Source organism: Rhea pennata, chromosome 2 (assembly GCF_028389875.1).
Source record: "Rhea pennata isolate bPtePen1 chromosome 2, bPtePen1.pri, whole genome shotgun sequence".
Lineage (NCBI taxonomy): Eukaryota > Metazoa > Chordata > Aves > Rheiformes > Rheidae > Rhea > Rhea pennata.
Window position 1 is genome coordinate 74,448,606 of NC_084664.1, and position 16,863 is coordinate 74,465,468.

The 16,863-nt window shown below is 37.5% G+C and overlaps 1 protein-coding gene across 2 annotated transcripts in view; it reads right to left on the reverse strand.

Moving 5' to 3' along the window:
• Positions 1-16,863, reverse strand: part of LOC134137146 (collagen alpha-1(XV) chain-like) — a 157,164-nt gene that overhangs the window by 50,997 nt on the left and 89,304 nt on the right. For both annotated transcript variants that reach the window (XM_062569760.1, XM_062569759.1), the window contains exons 14-18: positions 11,784-11,846; positions 10,135-10,170; positions 9,776-9,919; positions 5,516-5,584; positions 1,882-1,926 (exon numbers count right to left, since the gene is read on the reverse strand). In XM_062569760.1, coding sequence (XP_062425744.1) covers positions 1,882-1,926; positions 5,516-5,584; positions 9,776-9,919; positions 10,135-10,170; positions 11,784-11,846 — 357 coding nt within the window. The remainder of the gene's footprint in view (positions 1-1,881; positions 1,927-5,515; positions 5,585-9,775; positions 9,920-10,134; positions 10,171-11,783; positions 11,847-16,863) is intronic.

The following is a 16,863-nucleotide window of genomic DNA, read 5'->3' on the forward strand; positions in this document are numbered from 1 at the left end:
GCAGTGCTCTGGCTCTGAGTGGGCAGAATTTCTTGATTTCTTTACAGAGAGTGAATATGTAGAGACTATAAACAGCATTAAAGTCACAAGGAGTTAAGATCATTGCATAGAATGTTACATTTGCACTTGCTGGAAAGCTTTTATTGGTTTTGTCTTTTAGGAGTGTTTATATTCATGAATGCAGGAAGCTTATATATTATTATTTTTTATTTATTTTTTTTAAGAAAAGAAGCTTTCCATAGTAAATATGAAAGCAGAATTTGGATCTATATTTATTGGTTAGGAAACAGGTTAAACTTTGGTCGCAACAAACTTGCTCTGACAGCTCTATGTCTGCGATGTTTGAAGGGTGAAGGATACATGAAACATAATTTAACTGTACCTTAAACTATAAACTTGTGGTTCTTGAGCTCTTGCTTTTTGAAAGTGGGTGGCTGTTGTATTTTGCCACTGTTGCCTAGTGAAGTCAATTATAACCATAAAAAGTGGGTGTAAAATTTGCCCCCATGAGAATGATAGTATATTATAGCCACTTTATATTAATTTTGCTGAAGTGTACTGGGCTTTGTCAGGCAACAGATAATCAGTTTCTTTCTGTATCTCTATGATTTTAGGGATGAATGAATGAAGATTCGTCAACCAAAAGGTAAGTACAGGTTGTGGTGAAGTCTCCCGGCCAAAGATTGATAACTTTCTTTTCAGTTCCAATCCGACTCCAAAATCCAGAATGCTACCTCCTTTCTGAAGTCTTTGTGGAAAAAAAATCCACAATATTCTAAAAACAGTATTCCTATTTTTAACAAGAAATATATTTTTAGCTCAGAGATTGCACCTGCTCATGTCCTCCAGCATTAACAAGAGGAGCTACACAGTAAAGGGCCTTTTTGCTAAGCTCTGCAGACCCTAGACATCAGGAGCTGCCCAGATCTCCAGTTGCTGTTCTCCTACGGAGTAAAGATTCTTGCAGCTTTTGTTACCAGCACTCTGCTTTCTGGTAGCCAGTGACTTTGTGCTGTGTGTGTCCAGATATAGATTTATGGAAGAGAGCATGGGGCCCCAATCTATCTTCTGCTACCTCAACATTGCTCTCAGTTCCTGAGGCAATGAAGATTTAGAGGTTCTTAAACTCCACACAGGAGTTTTAAGGTGCTGGAAAGGTGTTGCTGTATTACTAACTTGTGCAGAATTTAGTCTTTACAAAGGAACAGAAACAGCCTCCTCCTGGCTATGGCCCCATTCTGGGGGTCTGCCCATTTACTTCTTTTTTCATCTCTCCCTTTTTTCAATATATGTTCCTGGCTTAAACTATTTCAGGGCTACTTAACCAATACTGTCCTAAAAGTGGAGAAGTTCAGCTACAGCTGAACTTAATATAAAACCAAGGCAAAACAATATGACAATTAACTTTTTTCTTCCCTAGAATCTTTGAGGACATTTTTCTAGAGCCTTCCACGATCACCGCAGAAGGTAATTTTCTAGAGCTTTCCCTTTCAATGGCACACATATAACCTCTTGGAAACCACAATGATGTTGTATGGATGAGGGATAAAGAGAAACTGTCAAACTTCCTAAAAAGTGAAATGAAAGTACCATGTTACAGCAGACTTCTTAGAGCATCTCCCCAGTTCTAGTATAAATGTGAATTAATTCTATTCGTACCGAATCCAGTATGTACAGTAATATGCAACTGCATTCCAGTAATATAAAATAATATTGCATATCCCACGTGAAAGAGAACAAAATTTGTCACATACTTGGTTAATATATGAATGTTAACCAAGAAGTTGTTTTATTAAGGCGAATGTTGGGAATATAGAAATCAAAAATCTATGCCAAAACAAAATACGCTAGCTTTAAAATGCTCTTTGTTATATAGGGTACCTTTGGTCCAAACGGTCCACGTTGTCCCTGTCTTCCTGCAGAACCCTACAAAACCACACTGAATTTACTGTTTACTGAATTTCATAATAATTAAAAAAAAAAATCAAACTCACAACTGTTAAAAATACAATGTCTGTGACGAGTAGTATCAACTGAGAGTAGTAAAATGCAAACATTGGTTCAGATTTGTTCTAATAAATAATTACTTGCTTTATATTATCATGAATGATCTAGAGATTTTGCTCTTAGAAAGATAGCTTTATTTCTAATATTTTCTTAAAATAGCTAATAATGTGTAATGATAAGATTAAAGCGAAAAATCCAAGTGCTTTTGTTGCAAGGGGTTATGTTCAAGTGTCTTCACTTTTTTGAATTATTTGTCTCCTTGGCTAAAATGAAGCTATGTTACTAGTTTGGAGGCAACACTGCATTTTCTTTCCAGGTTTGAAAGTAGCTTGGGGATTGCAAACGATCCTCTTTTCTCCATATGATGATGTCAATGATGTAGCCAATTATGACTCTTATGACTCTTCGTTGTCAAAATGAACTGTGCCATTATTGATCATTTTAGAATGTAAAAAGTCTTCTTCATCTTGAACATGAAGACAAGACACTGACAAATCAATACCTACAAAACATATGCACAATCCCCATTTCATAATTGATCTTTGGGAGAAAGGGAATAGAAATCCTGGAAATGGTAACTAAGCTACAGAAAAATACAGTTGATGCTTCTGTTTCAGAGTACTTTTTCATAAAAGACTGAAATAAAGTTTTTATTCATCAAATCCTAATTGCTTTATTTATATCACTATTAATTATACAAAATAGTAATCAAAGCTCTTATTATGTATTTTTCGGGGAAACTGCCATCCCATTAAAAAAATTAAGCAGATGCAAATATAGCACAAATAACTGTAGTTGATTTCCTTGCAGCTGCTTTTAATTACAGCCCTTTTAGAAGCAGATATTCTATTTTCCCTCTAACAGAATCAGAAACCTCTACAGTTTACAGGGTGTAAGTAAGTGGCTCATAATGCTTTCATGCAGTACCAGCAAGTATCTAAAATCATTTTAATGATTTGAGGCAAGTTCTTCTGTATCTTTAGTGACCCAAACATTGGGGAGTAACTAAGTGGTAGCAGGAAAATAAAATTCCAGCATTTTGCTCAGCTGCTAGAAGGCATTTTTTGGTATTTATAGCAGAGTGACTTGGAAACAATGCCTGTTACAAAAGCAAAACTGAGATTAAGGCTGTCATTTAGACAGGTCAGAAAGGGAAACTTCAGACTTTTTTTTGGACATCTCATTTTTTTTTTATTATTATTATTGTGAATATTCCTCTGAGCAAGGAGGTTTCTCCTGATGTCTGGCTGGAACCTGTCAAGCTGCAGGTTGTGACTCTTTGCCCTTGACCATCTCAGTAGCTCTTTGCTGGCCTGTGTCCTTCTTCTCCACATTTTTCTTGAAGTGGGGTGCCAAAAGATGGATGCAATAATTTGGGAGTATACAAGAATGTCAAATACTCCCATATGTAGTTTTTGGTTCCAAGGCAGCATAATATAATCTAGCATCTGCTGGATGTTGTCAACTCCTGATACTATTTGCATTTTTCCCACTCCTCTCCTTGTGGTGGCTGTAGTGCTCACTGGACCTTCCATGAAGCCAGTCAGCACAGCAATTCAACAGAAAACTAACCCACTAACAACTATGTTGCCAAGTAGTCCCAGTAGCTCCCTGCTGGCCTGTGTCCTTTGTCTCCATACTCTTCCTGAAGTGAATTGTCAGAAACTGGATGTAGTATTTTAAATGCAGTCTCACTAGCACTGAGTAAGGGGAGGATAGTAACATCTCTGTGTCTGCTGTCCATGCTCTTCCTGGTGTACTCTAGTACCTGATTCATCTTATTTGCAGTAACAGTGGACTATTGGTTCGTATTCAGTCTGGCATCTACCATAACGCCAAGGTTCTTTTCAGTAGCGCTCTCCAAACTTGGCCATCAAGACTTGTTCTTTCAAAGCTTTGCTGATTTCTGCAGGAATGAGTGCAGGGGTAGGACTCATGAGCGTTACTCTGGAGCAATTCAGACAGTTTTGGTGTTACTGGTAGGTTCCAAGATAAAACCAAATGATCTGGTAGGACACTAACATGATGTATTCCCCGCAGGAGGCATATGACCCTTGATGTTTTAAAGCTGCCCACAGTGACGAAAATCTCCTGAGAGAAGGTGGTGGAGAAAAAAAATCCCTTCTCCTTGGAAATTGTTTCCATATAACTGGGAAAAAAATTTTAGTCTAAACAGTGTTTCAGATTGTGAACATTTGATGGTCAAACTAAAACTATTCACTTCCGTTTATCACTACATGCAATTAATCAGTTAAAGTTGAAAAAGTCTTTTTAAATGAATTTATATCAATGGTACCACACTGATTCTTGGGTTACTTTCATGTAATGCAAATTCATAGCTGCTGAGTGAGAAAAAGCTGGAAGAATTTGATTATATATTTGAAGGAAATGCTTGCTAGAGAATGTTATTTTTACTGGTGAAATGTTTATGAAACAGTGTAACCTGTCGAGCTGTCAAAGCCACTGAGAAAGAAAATATCAGTTAGTTTTGTCTTTCTCCATCTGCTATTTTTTATTTCTCTTTTTTTTTCCTGTTAGTAGTGAAGGCCACTATGTTTTTCAATATAAGCATAAAGACACCATGTCCAGTGTCCACCTATAGGGAATCAGTCACAACTTGGCTTATATTAGGAAGTATAAACATAAAATACTAACTGACAAAGCGTAGCCTTTGTAATGCAAAAGATAGTGTTTTATTATCGTTATAGATGTACAATTTCTCTTAAAATCTTGCTGAAATCTTGACATCATTAATATTCTATGGCACTGAGTTCCCCAGTTTAATTATTTATTGCACAGCTTTTTTTTTATCTTTCAAGTGTGGTGTCTTTCAATTCTATCAACTTTGATGTTCAATTATGAAAATAATAAAACCCCTCAAAACTTATTTTTCTTTTTATTATTCTCTATATAAGAATTCCAGATCAGCTCAATAATTAGACAGAATTTGCATTACAACTCCAATCCTTTATGCACGTTCACTAAAATGTCTCCTATTTTGCCTATTGTGTTCTGAAAACTGAACAGAGCTCATTAAAATGTCTCCTGTTTTGCCTATTGTGTTCTGAAAACTGAACAGATTAGTTTGTGTGTGGGTACACTTGGATTTAATTATCAGCATTAGAATGTTTTAGGTCTTAGTTTCTATTTATTTTCTATAAATTGAAAAATAATTGAAAGAAGCAATAAAGGCTTCTATCAGGGATAAAAACAAGGAAGAGAGAAGAAGACCATACAAGGAAACAGCATTTCATCCTAAAATATCTGAAAAACATAGCAGAGCAGAAAGTTGATTTATCTAAAAATGTTCAGCTCACCAGAAATCAGAAAAATACCATTCAGCTTCTTTGGAAGACACCCTTATTGCAATGTGATTCTATAGCAACTAAACCCCATGCAGTTACTCCACATTTATTGTTATCTGAGGATACAGATTTGCAAAAAGTAGAGAAGGACAATTTTGTTTTTGAAAACAAAAAAACTCTTCTCCCCCAAAACAACTTCTTACCTTTGGCCCTCTTATTCCAGGAGTTCTCGATTCACGTAGTAAGCCAATACTCCCTGATCCTTCCATGTCCTAGTGAAAAGGAAAAAAAGTTACATCAAATTAAGTATTTCTCTCTCTTTCTCTCATTCTCTTTTTTTCACCCCCTGTTTTCTAGAGTACTGTAAAAGCAGGATAAACAGTGAACACAAACATTTTGGGGCTTAGGTTTAGCTCAGTTGGTTAGCGCACAGTGCTAATAATGCCAAGGTCATGGGTTCGATTCCCATATGAGCCACTCATTTGGGGGTTGGACTAGATGATCTCCAGAGGTCTCTACCAATTCTATGATTTTTAAGTTTTCTCATTAACCTCTTTTTGATCAATGTGTGGTGTCCTGGAGCTAAGCTATACTCAAATGAGATAATAGTATGTTGATCTTACGTGCAGTGTAAGAACCTGTAGTCTTCAGAGCCTTGCCACTTTGACAGCATTTTTCCGTTTGGAGAGCATCAGACAGAAGTGAGACAGTATCACAGTTTTAAGCATGCACTATGTTTAAGCATACAGTAGTGGTATTTTTCTGTTAGTGCTTTTTTACCACCTTGTTACTAAATACCATAATGACTATTAATGGTTACATAGCTGATTGAAGGCAGGGAAGGCCTGCATGCAATTTAAGACCGGCAATCATGACTGAAAGAACTGTTCTGTCACAAAATCATGGAACTACTTGGGCTGGAAGGGAACCTCAACAGACTATCTACTCTCACCTCTTGCTCAAAGCAAGGTTAACACTGACTTCAAATCTGGTAGCTCAGGGCATTGTTCACTTGGGTCTTGGAAATCTCCAAGAATGGAGTTCTGCAACCTCTCTAAACACCTGTTCTCAAGTTCAACTTTCTCATCACTCTGTGCACCACTGTAAAGATCTTGACTGTGTCTTCTTCATAACTTCCTTTTAGGTATTGGAAGGCTGCTCCAGAATAAGCAAGCTGAGTTTCCTCAGCCTTTCCTCACAGGTTATATATTTGAGCTTCCTGCCATCATGGTGGCCCTCCGCTGGCTTAAAAAAGATCTCGCTGAAATAGAAGATGTCTTTTGGGGGGAAATACCTGTATTTTCTATGGAGATTTTCTAGGCATTTTGAAGGAGACAATAGAGAAAGTGGCAACCTGCTTCCAGCTGTAATTGTTCTGACTTATTCCAAAGTCAGTGCAGAGCCATGAGGTGGGAGTTCCAGAGCAGCCAAAAGAATAGAGCTACAGACTGCCATAATTCACTGTTTTTTCTTCATCCCCCACCCCAGCTACTTATTCCTATTCCTTGTGTTGTGCCTATTCTAGGGCTTGACAGAGTGCTTTAAGCCATTTTGATGTACTATGTTTTCATGTGCAGTTTTAAATGACCTAATGGTTTACTTCTTCTAAAAAGGGGAAATCTTGGTCTTTCTTCACTCTACTTTCCTGCTCACAGCCATACAATCTCCATTTTCATCAGCTCTGCCACATGTTGAATCCTCTGATTTTTCCGTGAGTGACTTTAACTCACTAAAATGGTAGTGTCTTGAAATGGCTCAGATCACCAAGGGGCTGATGTACACCAGTGACAGTGTAAGGAAAAGGGTGGGAAGACCAATTAGATCAGCTTACACTGCTATGAAATGACAGCCTAATGCTGAAGTTATGGAAGATATCAGCTGATCCAGTGAAAAGAAGTGTCATTCTTTTCCCTCCTCCACCAGCCCCATGAGAACAAGTGAAAGAGAAGCAGCAATGCAGAGTTGGGATCAGGACCTCCCTTTGGGGGGCTGGGGTAGGGGACAACTAGTCATTAGATTGGATCAAGCCCTTCCATGTAATTTTACCTGAGAATGATTGTTACGCAGTCTTTCATTTAGTTCCTCCATTGAATTTCAGCAGGTCAAATATCAACAGAAGTTCTGTTGAGATTGTGTGCTTGGCTTGTTCAATTAAACACTAGCAACTTTGGGTAAATTGCAAGCTGTGTTTCTCAGTCTTTCCTTCCCTTGCCTCCACTGTGCTTTAATTGGTCTTTCTCTGTCAACATTTTTTCCTTAAAGAGAGTGTTTGATGCCTGCTTTATACACCATACCATCATTTTTTAAATCTGCATGTTTTTAATAGATTTACCAGGTACCTTCTGGTACCTTCAAACTGTTCTTTTGGCAAGCACAAGAGCCAGGAAATTCAGTCTCTTTCTTTTCCCAGAGCCATTTGGGTTTCACATATAGCTGATCACAGATGCTAACAAGTGCTAACAGGATTTTTTTTTTTCTAGACAGCTTTACAGCAATAAACTGCCAACCAGACTGCTAACCAAAAGGTAGTGTAGCTCTAATGAACTGGCAGACTACAGTGCTGCCTTAACAAATGGCAGGGGTGAGCATCCAAAAGTTCAGCTAGAACTAGCAAGTCTATTAATAGTGTAATTCCCCTCAGGGAAATGACAACCTTGTCAATGCTGCTTGGACAAGATGAAGCTTAGTTGTTGCTGGAGTTAGAACTGGAATCCTTCTGTATTTGTATCCATCAAAGTGAGGACTCCCAATTTTTTCATCTTCTCCTCTTCTGATAACTTTGTTCTCTTGGGCTTAGGCATCAAAAATGGCAGAGTTTTACCCTAACCGCCTAATTGCGGGGGATTTCTTTGTCAATGTAATGAGACAAAGGTGGCTTCTCCTCAAATAGTGTGAGTGGAGCAACTCCTAATGCAAACTTAGGTCCTCAAGGGTCACAGCAGATAGATATAAGACAGGGAAACAATCACGGCTCTAACTCATATCACACCTAGGATGAAGATGAGGCTTCCCAGCAGTCCTGAGCCCATTCTGAGCCAAGTAGGTACTGATTTGGGGGAAACTCTGTACCAACTTTTACAGTGGATGTAAGTTAATGCAATGGACTATTTGTACACTTAAATTTGATGCCATTCCTTCCTAAAATTGCAGTCGTGGAAACTAAGAATTTATGAGCTGCCTGAGAGGTTTTTTATCTATTGAAATCCACTGATGTCAGTGAGATTATTAATTAGTACTGTACAGTACTATTTAGTCAGATATCAGATATTGGAATATGTCTCCAAACAAGAATCAGTGGTCAGCTCTGTACTTGGAGTACTTAAAGTGTTTCCGTAGTAAACCAAAGAGAAATATAGAAGGGGTAGTGTTGATACTGGGAGAAACACGCATACTTATGTGCAAGTGAAGTGGCATTTTTCAAACATCACCGATTTACCACTTCAGTTTTATACATGGAAAGTAGTTTTTGCAAACATTGATGAAACTGCTCTTAGTTTCTGTGCACACATGAATTATAGCCTATGAAATGGAAAAAAAAAAAAAAAAAAAGAAGAAGAAGAAGAAGAAATCTTTGGAAAGATTCTCCTGGACCAAACAGATAAATTAGCAAAAATACATGGAAAAAGAAAAAAGGAGAAGAGTCATATGTGAATATCATGCAGGCAATCACTTGACAAAAATGTCAAATGCTCTTGCTGAACCTGAGTGTGCTCCCTTTGGCTTTCCGTACTGCACAGTTGCTTTATGCTCCAGAAAGATCATCTAAACGAGCAGTTCTCAAATGACACGTAAAACTCAACTTGAGGTGACCATACCTCATATTTGAAAGTGATGAAGGTATCACTTTCAGAAGTAAAATGAAACATCTGGAATTTCTTTTTTTTTTTTAAATAGATTTTTCTTCTGCTGAATAGAACAGGCTGTGAGGTCATAAATGTCTAAAACCTGACTGTGTAGTTCCACCTTACATGAGTCATACACATAAACTAAATTTCTGGCCTCAAAAATGACAGTATGGGAAAGCAGAACCTGCAGTTCAATTTTAATGAATACTGGCAGGTGTCAGTGTTTATTTACATCTCTGCTCTAAATTATTTACATGAAAAAATGAAATGGTTTCAAACGAGCTTTTCCTTGTAGTACTGTAGTAGCTTTGAACATTTGATTTTAGCAAATGATATGAGCATTAATAATAGCACCTGAAAGCTGGTATTACTGAATAGTTTCATAAAAATTACTTGAAGAAATCCATCATTTGCCTGGTCTAAGCATGGCCAACCATATGGCCAAATGCCCATGGGAAAAGGAATTGTAGGCTAGTCACAAACAAATTTCAGTCCAGAGCAAATTAATCTATCTGTGATCAGTATCTGTGATAGTTATGAGATACATAGATGATTACACTACCCATTCTCTGAGGGAAATCAATACAAGTTACAACAAACTCCATAACAGAAAAATACCTCAAATCCAAAACCATAGCTTGGACCCGGGGGTCCTGGTGGTCCAGGTGGTCCAGGTGGTCCTGGTGGTCCAGGTTTCCCCGGAGGCCCATCAGCACCTGCTTCTCCTTTAGGGCCTATTGATCCAGTGCTTCCAGTATCACCCTAAAGCGAAAGGTCAGTCTATTGTTATACTGGGCATGCCCAAGTAGATGCAAATAGGTGCTTTGGTGAACTGAGAAGTCAGATTTGCTGACTCCATTACACTGCACAATAATAATCTTCTAGACCTCTCAGCCCTCTCTAATGGTAAATTATAAGTAACATGCTATGTTGGAATGATACTGCTATCCCATAAAAAACACTGTTTTTTTCTTTACCTTTGGACCAGCAGAACCAGGAAGACCTTGATCACCCTGTAAAAGAAAATCAGTCTTAATTATTTACAGTAAGAATATCAGTCAGGGAACAAAAAAAGTCATATTTTTTTTTTCACAATTAAAATATCCACAGGACATTCCTAGTTAAAAAAGTTTAAAAATCAATTTGTAATTCAGGAGTTGTAACAGCAAATGAATAGCTCTGGTCTGGTATGCAGACAGGAGCTCATATTTCAATTATTGCTGCAAATTTTAAATGTCTGGAGAACACAGAATTAAGCATTGTGGGTCACATCTTCATCTTTCTGAATATATATGGAAAAGTCCTCATGGCCTATGATAGAATCTGGGCAAAACAAATAAACATCAAACAGTGGTAAAACAATAACAATGATTTCTTCCAAAAGCAATTGCAAAAAACCCCCCCAAATTGCACTTCAAGGCACAATTTGATTTTACATCCCACTCTTCCGTGCCTTCTGATGGTTCTTTCTGTAGGCCTCTCTGTATGCTAGTTGGGAATAATGATTAAAATTAGATATTGCGATATACATTAAACCAAGGTTTTCAGGAAAAAGGAATAGTAGAAATGCAAAAATCCTATAATTCTGAGGTGCTGGGGATTGTATTGAGCTAGCGCAAATAAAGAGTGCTTCACTTTTAATTAAGTTTATCAGATATATGCAATGCAGAAAAACCAAGCTCAGTGAGAAAAGACAAATGAGCTTTAGTCCTTCTTTGCTGGATTATGTCCTCTTTGAAAATTAAGATTTTATTCCAATTACTTCTCTTTCCACACCAAATTCTCTTCCTGTAATCTGAGATTAAGGTTCAGATTACCTCAGTTAGACTTCTGTTCTTCTTAGTCTCCCTCATATAACACTCAAACACCTAATAATGATGGGCACAAGCTACAGTTGCCTGCTTTTTAACATTGTTCAACTCTACATACTGGCATTTTCTAGATAGCTGCTAATTCCTATGTATTCTGTACCTCTGCCAACCTCAGCCTTTCAAAATCAAATCTTTCAGTTTGCAGAGGTGATATTAAAAATTTCTTGAAATTTAAAAATAAACAAATACATCAATATTCCTGCAGTCTAGCTGTTGATCTTTTTATTTGTCTTATAGAATGTGAGTTTTCAATGTGCACTTGGGAGTGTGTTTTGAATTTCTTGCACATTAAGCTTACTGAAGAATGAAATTTTCCTGCAATCACTTAATTCTGAGAGGCATAAAAATCATAGAAACAGAGTTGGTAAGGACCTTTGGAAGCCATCTAATCCAACCTAGTCCTTGAAGTGGAACAATCACCAGCACCAGATCAGGTCAGCCATGGCATGCCTACCCAAGTTTTGAAAATCTCCGAGGATGAAGAGTCCAGAACCTCTCTGAGCAACCTGCACCAGCACTGCACTCGTCTCCTAGTGAATAAGTTTCTCCTGACATCTAGCTGGAACCTGTTAAGCTGCAGTTTGTGACAATCGCACCTGGCTGTAACATCTGGCACTACCCGGAACAGTTTGCCTTCACATCTTTGCAATTGCCCAGCCAACATTGTATTGCAAGGACAACTACTTAGGCTTTTTCCAAACTAGAATTGACAAAGATTTCCCACTTGACTGGAGCAACATCGATATTTAACTTACCTTTTCTCCCTTCTGCCCTGGTGGGCCAACTATTCCATCAAGACCAGGAGAACCTTGAGGACCCTGTGAATGATAGCGAGTCTAAAGCAGGTGCCATTCTGTAGCCCTCCTCCCAGCATATGCAGGTAAGTATTTTGGATCAACTAATGATATAACAATATGAAAGACTATTCTAATGCATAGCAGCTAACATCATTAAGTTTTAATATTAGTATTCCTTGTTTTCTGAGAGTTTGGCTTTGTACCAAAACATTATTTAAATATATACAAATATAAAACAATACCAAATTATCATATAATACTAACATAAAAATTGTTATAAGACAATATCAGCAGATTTTGACAACGCTGTACTACACACATGTTGCTGGATTCCACATGCACCTCAGCCATTCATCCTTTTGCAATCCCAGTGCCAGATGAGAGACAGCTGAGAACAAGTTGGTACTGACAAAGACAGAAAATGACCCCAGTTTGCTATTGAGTGCTTCTCTCTATTTTTTCCTTTAAAAATGTGTATTCAGCTCTGCATCTAATTTCCTTTGCTGTTCCCATGGCTGAGCACATGGTTGAGGAAATAGATACACAGGGAAAGAACTGGCTTTATAGGGTCAACCAGTCAATAAATACTTACTGGAGTCCAACCCATAGTAACTAGATATGCAAGAAAGAGAACAGTTACATTCATATCTGCATGCTTTACATTTTAAAAATTGAGCCTTGTAAGCCTTAATTAAATTTACAGATGTGCAGTCTATCCACAAGAATCATTTATCAATTTATTTATTGATCTATTTTGGAGAAGTAAATAAATTGGTTGTAGAAGGAGGAAAACAATCTTTTTCTCTGGTATTTTCAGAATGGTCACAGAGGCCTTATTTTCACTGCTCTCTTCACCTTTCTTTTAGTATTTTTGCCCTTTGGATGCACTATACCTGATAGAAAAGCTGACAGATTATTTTTATTATTAAAATACTATTTTCTGTGTGTCTGAAACCCATTTTCGTACTGTATTTTGTCATAATTGCATGAACAGAGGACAGGTAGAAGAGAGGTTGGATTAGCAACAAAAATTGTTCTAAATTTTTGACTTTTTCATTTATACTGCTTAACAACTTCATATCTCATTGCCCATTTCCTTTACAGCGTTTGAACTGTCTCTCTGATGTAGCTATCAAGCAACACTTGGAGATTTGTGATTCACTTCAGAGTGCATCTGTGTGTTTGTGTGCTACTTGAGGCAGTTTAATTTCATGTAGCATTTCAAAAATTTGTACATAATCTGACCAATATCAGATGCAATGTGGAACAGTTAGTGAAAGCAGTATTTCAAATTACAAAAAGCAGTATCTTTTCAAGCATTGCCAAGACATGTTTCTCCTAAAAAGAACTATTCCATCATGAAGTCACTGGTTCAGCAAGGTCTTTAAGTCTAGGCATAACTTCAAGTAAACAGTCTTTTGAAATCACGATTCACAACTCAAAAGCTTTAATTGCACAGCTATTTCATTGTCTTATTGAATCAGGATGCTCAGCCTAAAATTGCTGCTGTGACTAAATCCCACTGCATTTACCCAGTGTGCAAGGCTTAAACATCTGTATGAATCTTTCTTCAGAGAGCAGGTTTATAGTCTCTTAGGTCATTCAACATGTGCATGAGTCTGTACTGCTAATAACCGGACTTTCCCTTCAACAGTCTGCAAATTTGTCATGATCTGATTCTCCTTAAAACTTATTTCAGTAGCCTGGTTAGCATTTAACTTCCATTTTTAATTGGTATGTCTCTCAGGAATCATTGTGAAAGTAAGCAATGATTTCTGGTGCATCAGAAACACAAATGGTTACAGGTAGTCAGTATTATAGCCTGTGGAACCCTAGATTACATAACAGGGAAGATGCTTATCTTTAAAATGTAAGAAGAATGCAACATGAACCCATATTCCTTCATTTTCTTTGAATTCCTTTCACATTTTTACTTTCTGAGAACTCTTTTAACGAATGTCCCAGATCATTCTAGTTGCTTTACCTTCCACAGATTCAGAAACAGGCACACTCATGATGTTGAACATACATTTTTAACATAAAGGACCTTTTAATCAAACCCTGTAGTTTCATAAATACAGCAAACGAAGTATTAGAGCAATAGTCAGTTTTGCCAGATATGTCAATAGATTTCCATAAAAAGGCAGACATAATAATCAATACAATTTGATCCATTTCAGATGCAGGTAAAGAAAAAATACATAAAGGTACAGCTGGGAATATCACAGTTAGATAAAATCTGACCAGCGTATCACTTTTTTTTAATCTTAGGAACCCATTCTGATTTGTATCTACAGGTGCATGAACAACGAGTGCTGGAAGTCCAGCATGGTTTGCTGTACAGGTAGACATGAAAAAAGGGAAGAGAAATTCAAGCCAAAAACATGTGTTTTTTGTAGGACACTCACACTGCTGAATCTATTCAGTCAGCTCATAACAACCTATCTCAGTACATTCCGCTACTTTTATGGCTGCTGTGGGGAAATTTTCCACCTTGCAAAATTTGTGAATCATTCCTAGTTAGGTCAAAGTATATATATATTTTAAGTTGTTGTCTCTTAAATTCTTTTCTTACAGATGTGCGCCAAGTTTATACAGGCTTCTTGTTTGTGTTACGGGCATGAAAAGCAGCTGCTATCAAATTTTATCATTATATCTCATGTACAGGACCTGAGCTGACTGGCTATCTGTGCTTTCTGCTTTCTTTTTTTGCACATCTCTACTTTTTTGTTTTCTATTATTGATTGTAGACATGTCTTTGTAATTTCTCAGAATCTTTATCTAAATAACAGATAATACTCTCTTTTATGGGAAAATATAGGCATATTTTAGTCATATGCAGACTGCTCCCGATAGTAAGAATTAAGGTGCTAAGCACCTTCAATTTATTGAAAACTGATTATCAGTTTTAAATATATGAACACCTGGAACAGAAATCTCTACTTATTTTCTGAGTATACTATGATTCTGAGAAATGTGACCAAAATGGGCACTGTCAGGAAGGGTCATTCCAGAATTTTTTACAATGCTTGATACTATTCCAGGTGTTAGATGATTTGACTGTTTTTAAGTTTAAGCTGGTCATTCAGTGTCAGACAAATGTGACAAGAAATAGCTTTCCTTTAAATCATCCCCAAAACAATATAAACTTATTAATTTTTTGGAAGCTAAAGTAAGAAAAGACAGACCAGGCACTGCATTAATGTATAAAAGTGCCTATTTTGTAGTTATATTTTATAAGGTTTTTTATTCATGCTTGAAATGAGACAATTGGCACAATTAAGTAACTATCTAAGTCACAGCAGTACTGTGGTTTTTAGCACTTGCTGTTTCAGTGTTAAGCATTCACAGGAATTAGTGGGAAATGTATGTAGCAATTAGTAGCACGTCTTAAGAAAGCATTTGAACAAGTTCCTTACTACTCCCCAAGAATGCTGTAATCTTGGAAGACTAGTGACATCTGGTGTGCTCCCCAGAGTCAGATGAGAATCTCAACTTTCAATTGAAACAACAAGATGCTAACTCTTTTGGCTAATGTAACAAACAAACAAGTCCACAAACATGAAAATGTGATCAAAGAAAATAATAAATTTCACAGGTTAAACAGCAATTAGAAAGATTCTAATCTGATCTCAATCTCATAGGTTCTCAGCTAAACTTCTGATTTGGGGGAATAATAACCTGACAATAAACAAACAAACAAATAAATAAAGCAAACAAGCAACCTGTCAACTGGAGTCAAGTCCTGTAATAAAGACAGAAATCCATTAGTGCTGGCCTAGGCTGTGCTCAGACTGCAGATGAACTAATCTCCCTTGTCTATCGCTGTCCAGTGAGATAGGGCCTGGCATTTAGTAAAGGAGCTCCAAAAACATGCAGGTGCAGGGAAGTATTTCACCTTTGCAATCACAGAAGAAACCATCTGGGAAGGGCTGATAGACCACATATGCTGCAGGATGAGCAAGGCCTGTGGAGTGCACACTAGGAGCACAGCCACTGCAAGCAGCACTGGAGAACCGCTGTCATTTAGTCAATCCTTCTGGAGCTCTTTTCAATAATACCAAAGGCTTTTCAGGCCTTCATTCCATTATTAGAGGAATTAAGGAAGGAATAGAAAAATGGTTTCCTGCTGTCATAGCCCTCAGGTTGTTAATAGTGGTTTTCTTACTAGTAGGGCAGGTGCGCTTTTGGACTTGTCTTGCACTTCACAACCTCTAGACTAGAGATTTCTTCCCTTCCCAGGCAGCTGGCTTTTCTTTCAAGCAAACCAGGGTACAGGAGGATGGAGGTGGAAAGGGGATGGCAAATAGCTGGGTCCTATCCTATTATGCTGTCAGGATATGACAAGGTCACTTATCCAAACCACAGAACCATTCTCTGGCCCTACAGCTTAGACAGGGTGAATGAGACTGAAACCACTGGAGCTCCAAGCATACTTAAGGCTCTTCCCTTCAGGAGATGTCAGGAGCGTACTAATACAGTTTGTACAGGTATTGCTAGCACTATAGACATGGCAGCATGCAGTTCAGTGCTGGCCAGCCTTGCTGTTGGTTTTGTAACTGGCACGTACTAAGCTCCACACAGCTACCCAGCATTAGGGATTACTTCCAAGCTTTCCTGGTGGCTGCAAGACCTGGTCTATGCTACTGCAGTGACTGCAGGACAAATATGTCATGGGTAGACCATGTTGCTAGATCAGAGGCTAACTCTGCAAAGAGCACTCAGAAGAAACCATCAGAAGCATGACTTTGCTGCAATTAGCTGCATAAAAGAATTTAAAAATCCATTGATAATTTTTAGAAAGCAAAAGGTTAACAAAAGAAGGGAACATTTTTAAACTACGCTAATTTAAAACATGTTTGATATTTGTCTTCAAGTTTAAGTCAATAGCACATTTCTAAAGATTTGGATGTTAACTGGGATTAACATAACACAGGATTAAGTGTTTCTGCCTAACTGAAGACAAGGTAGGAAGACAATCCTGAAAGAGGAAATTTCAATATATGCTATAAATTGCCTTCAGATTATGTAAGTGATT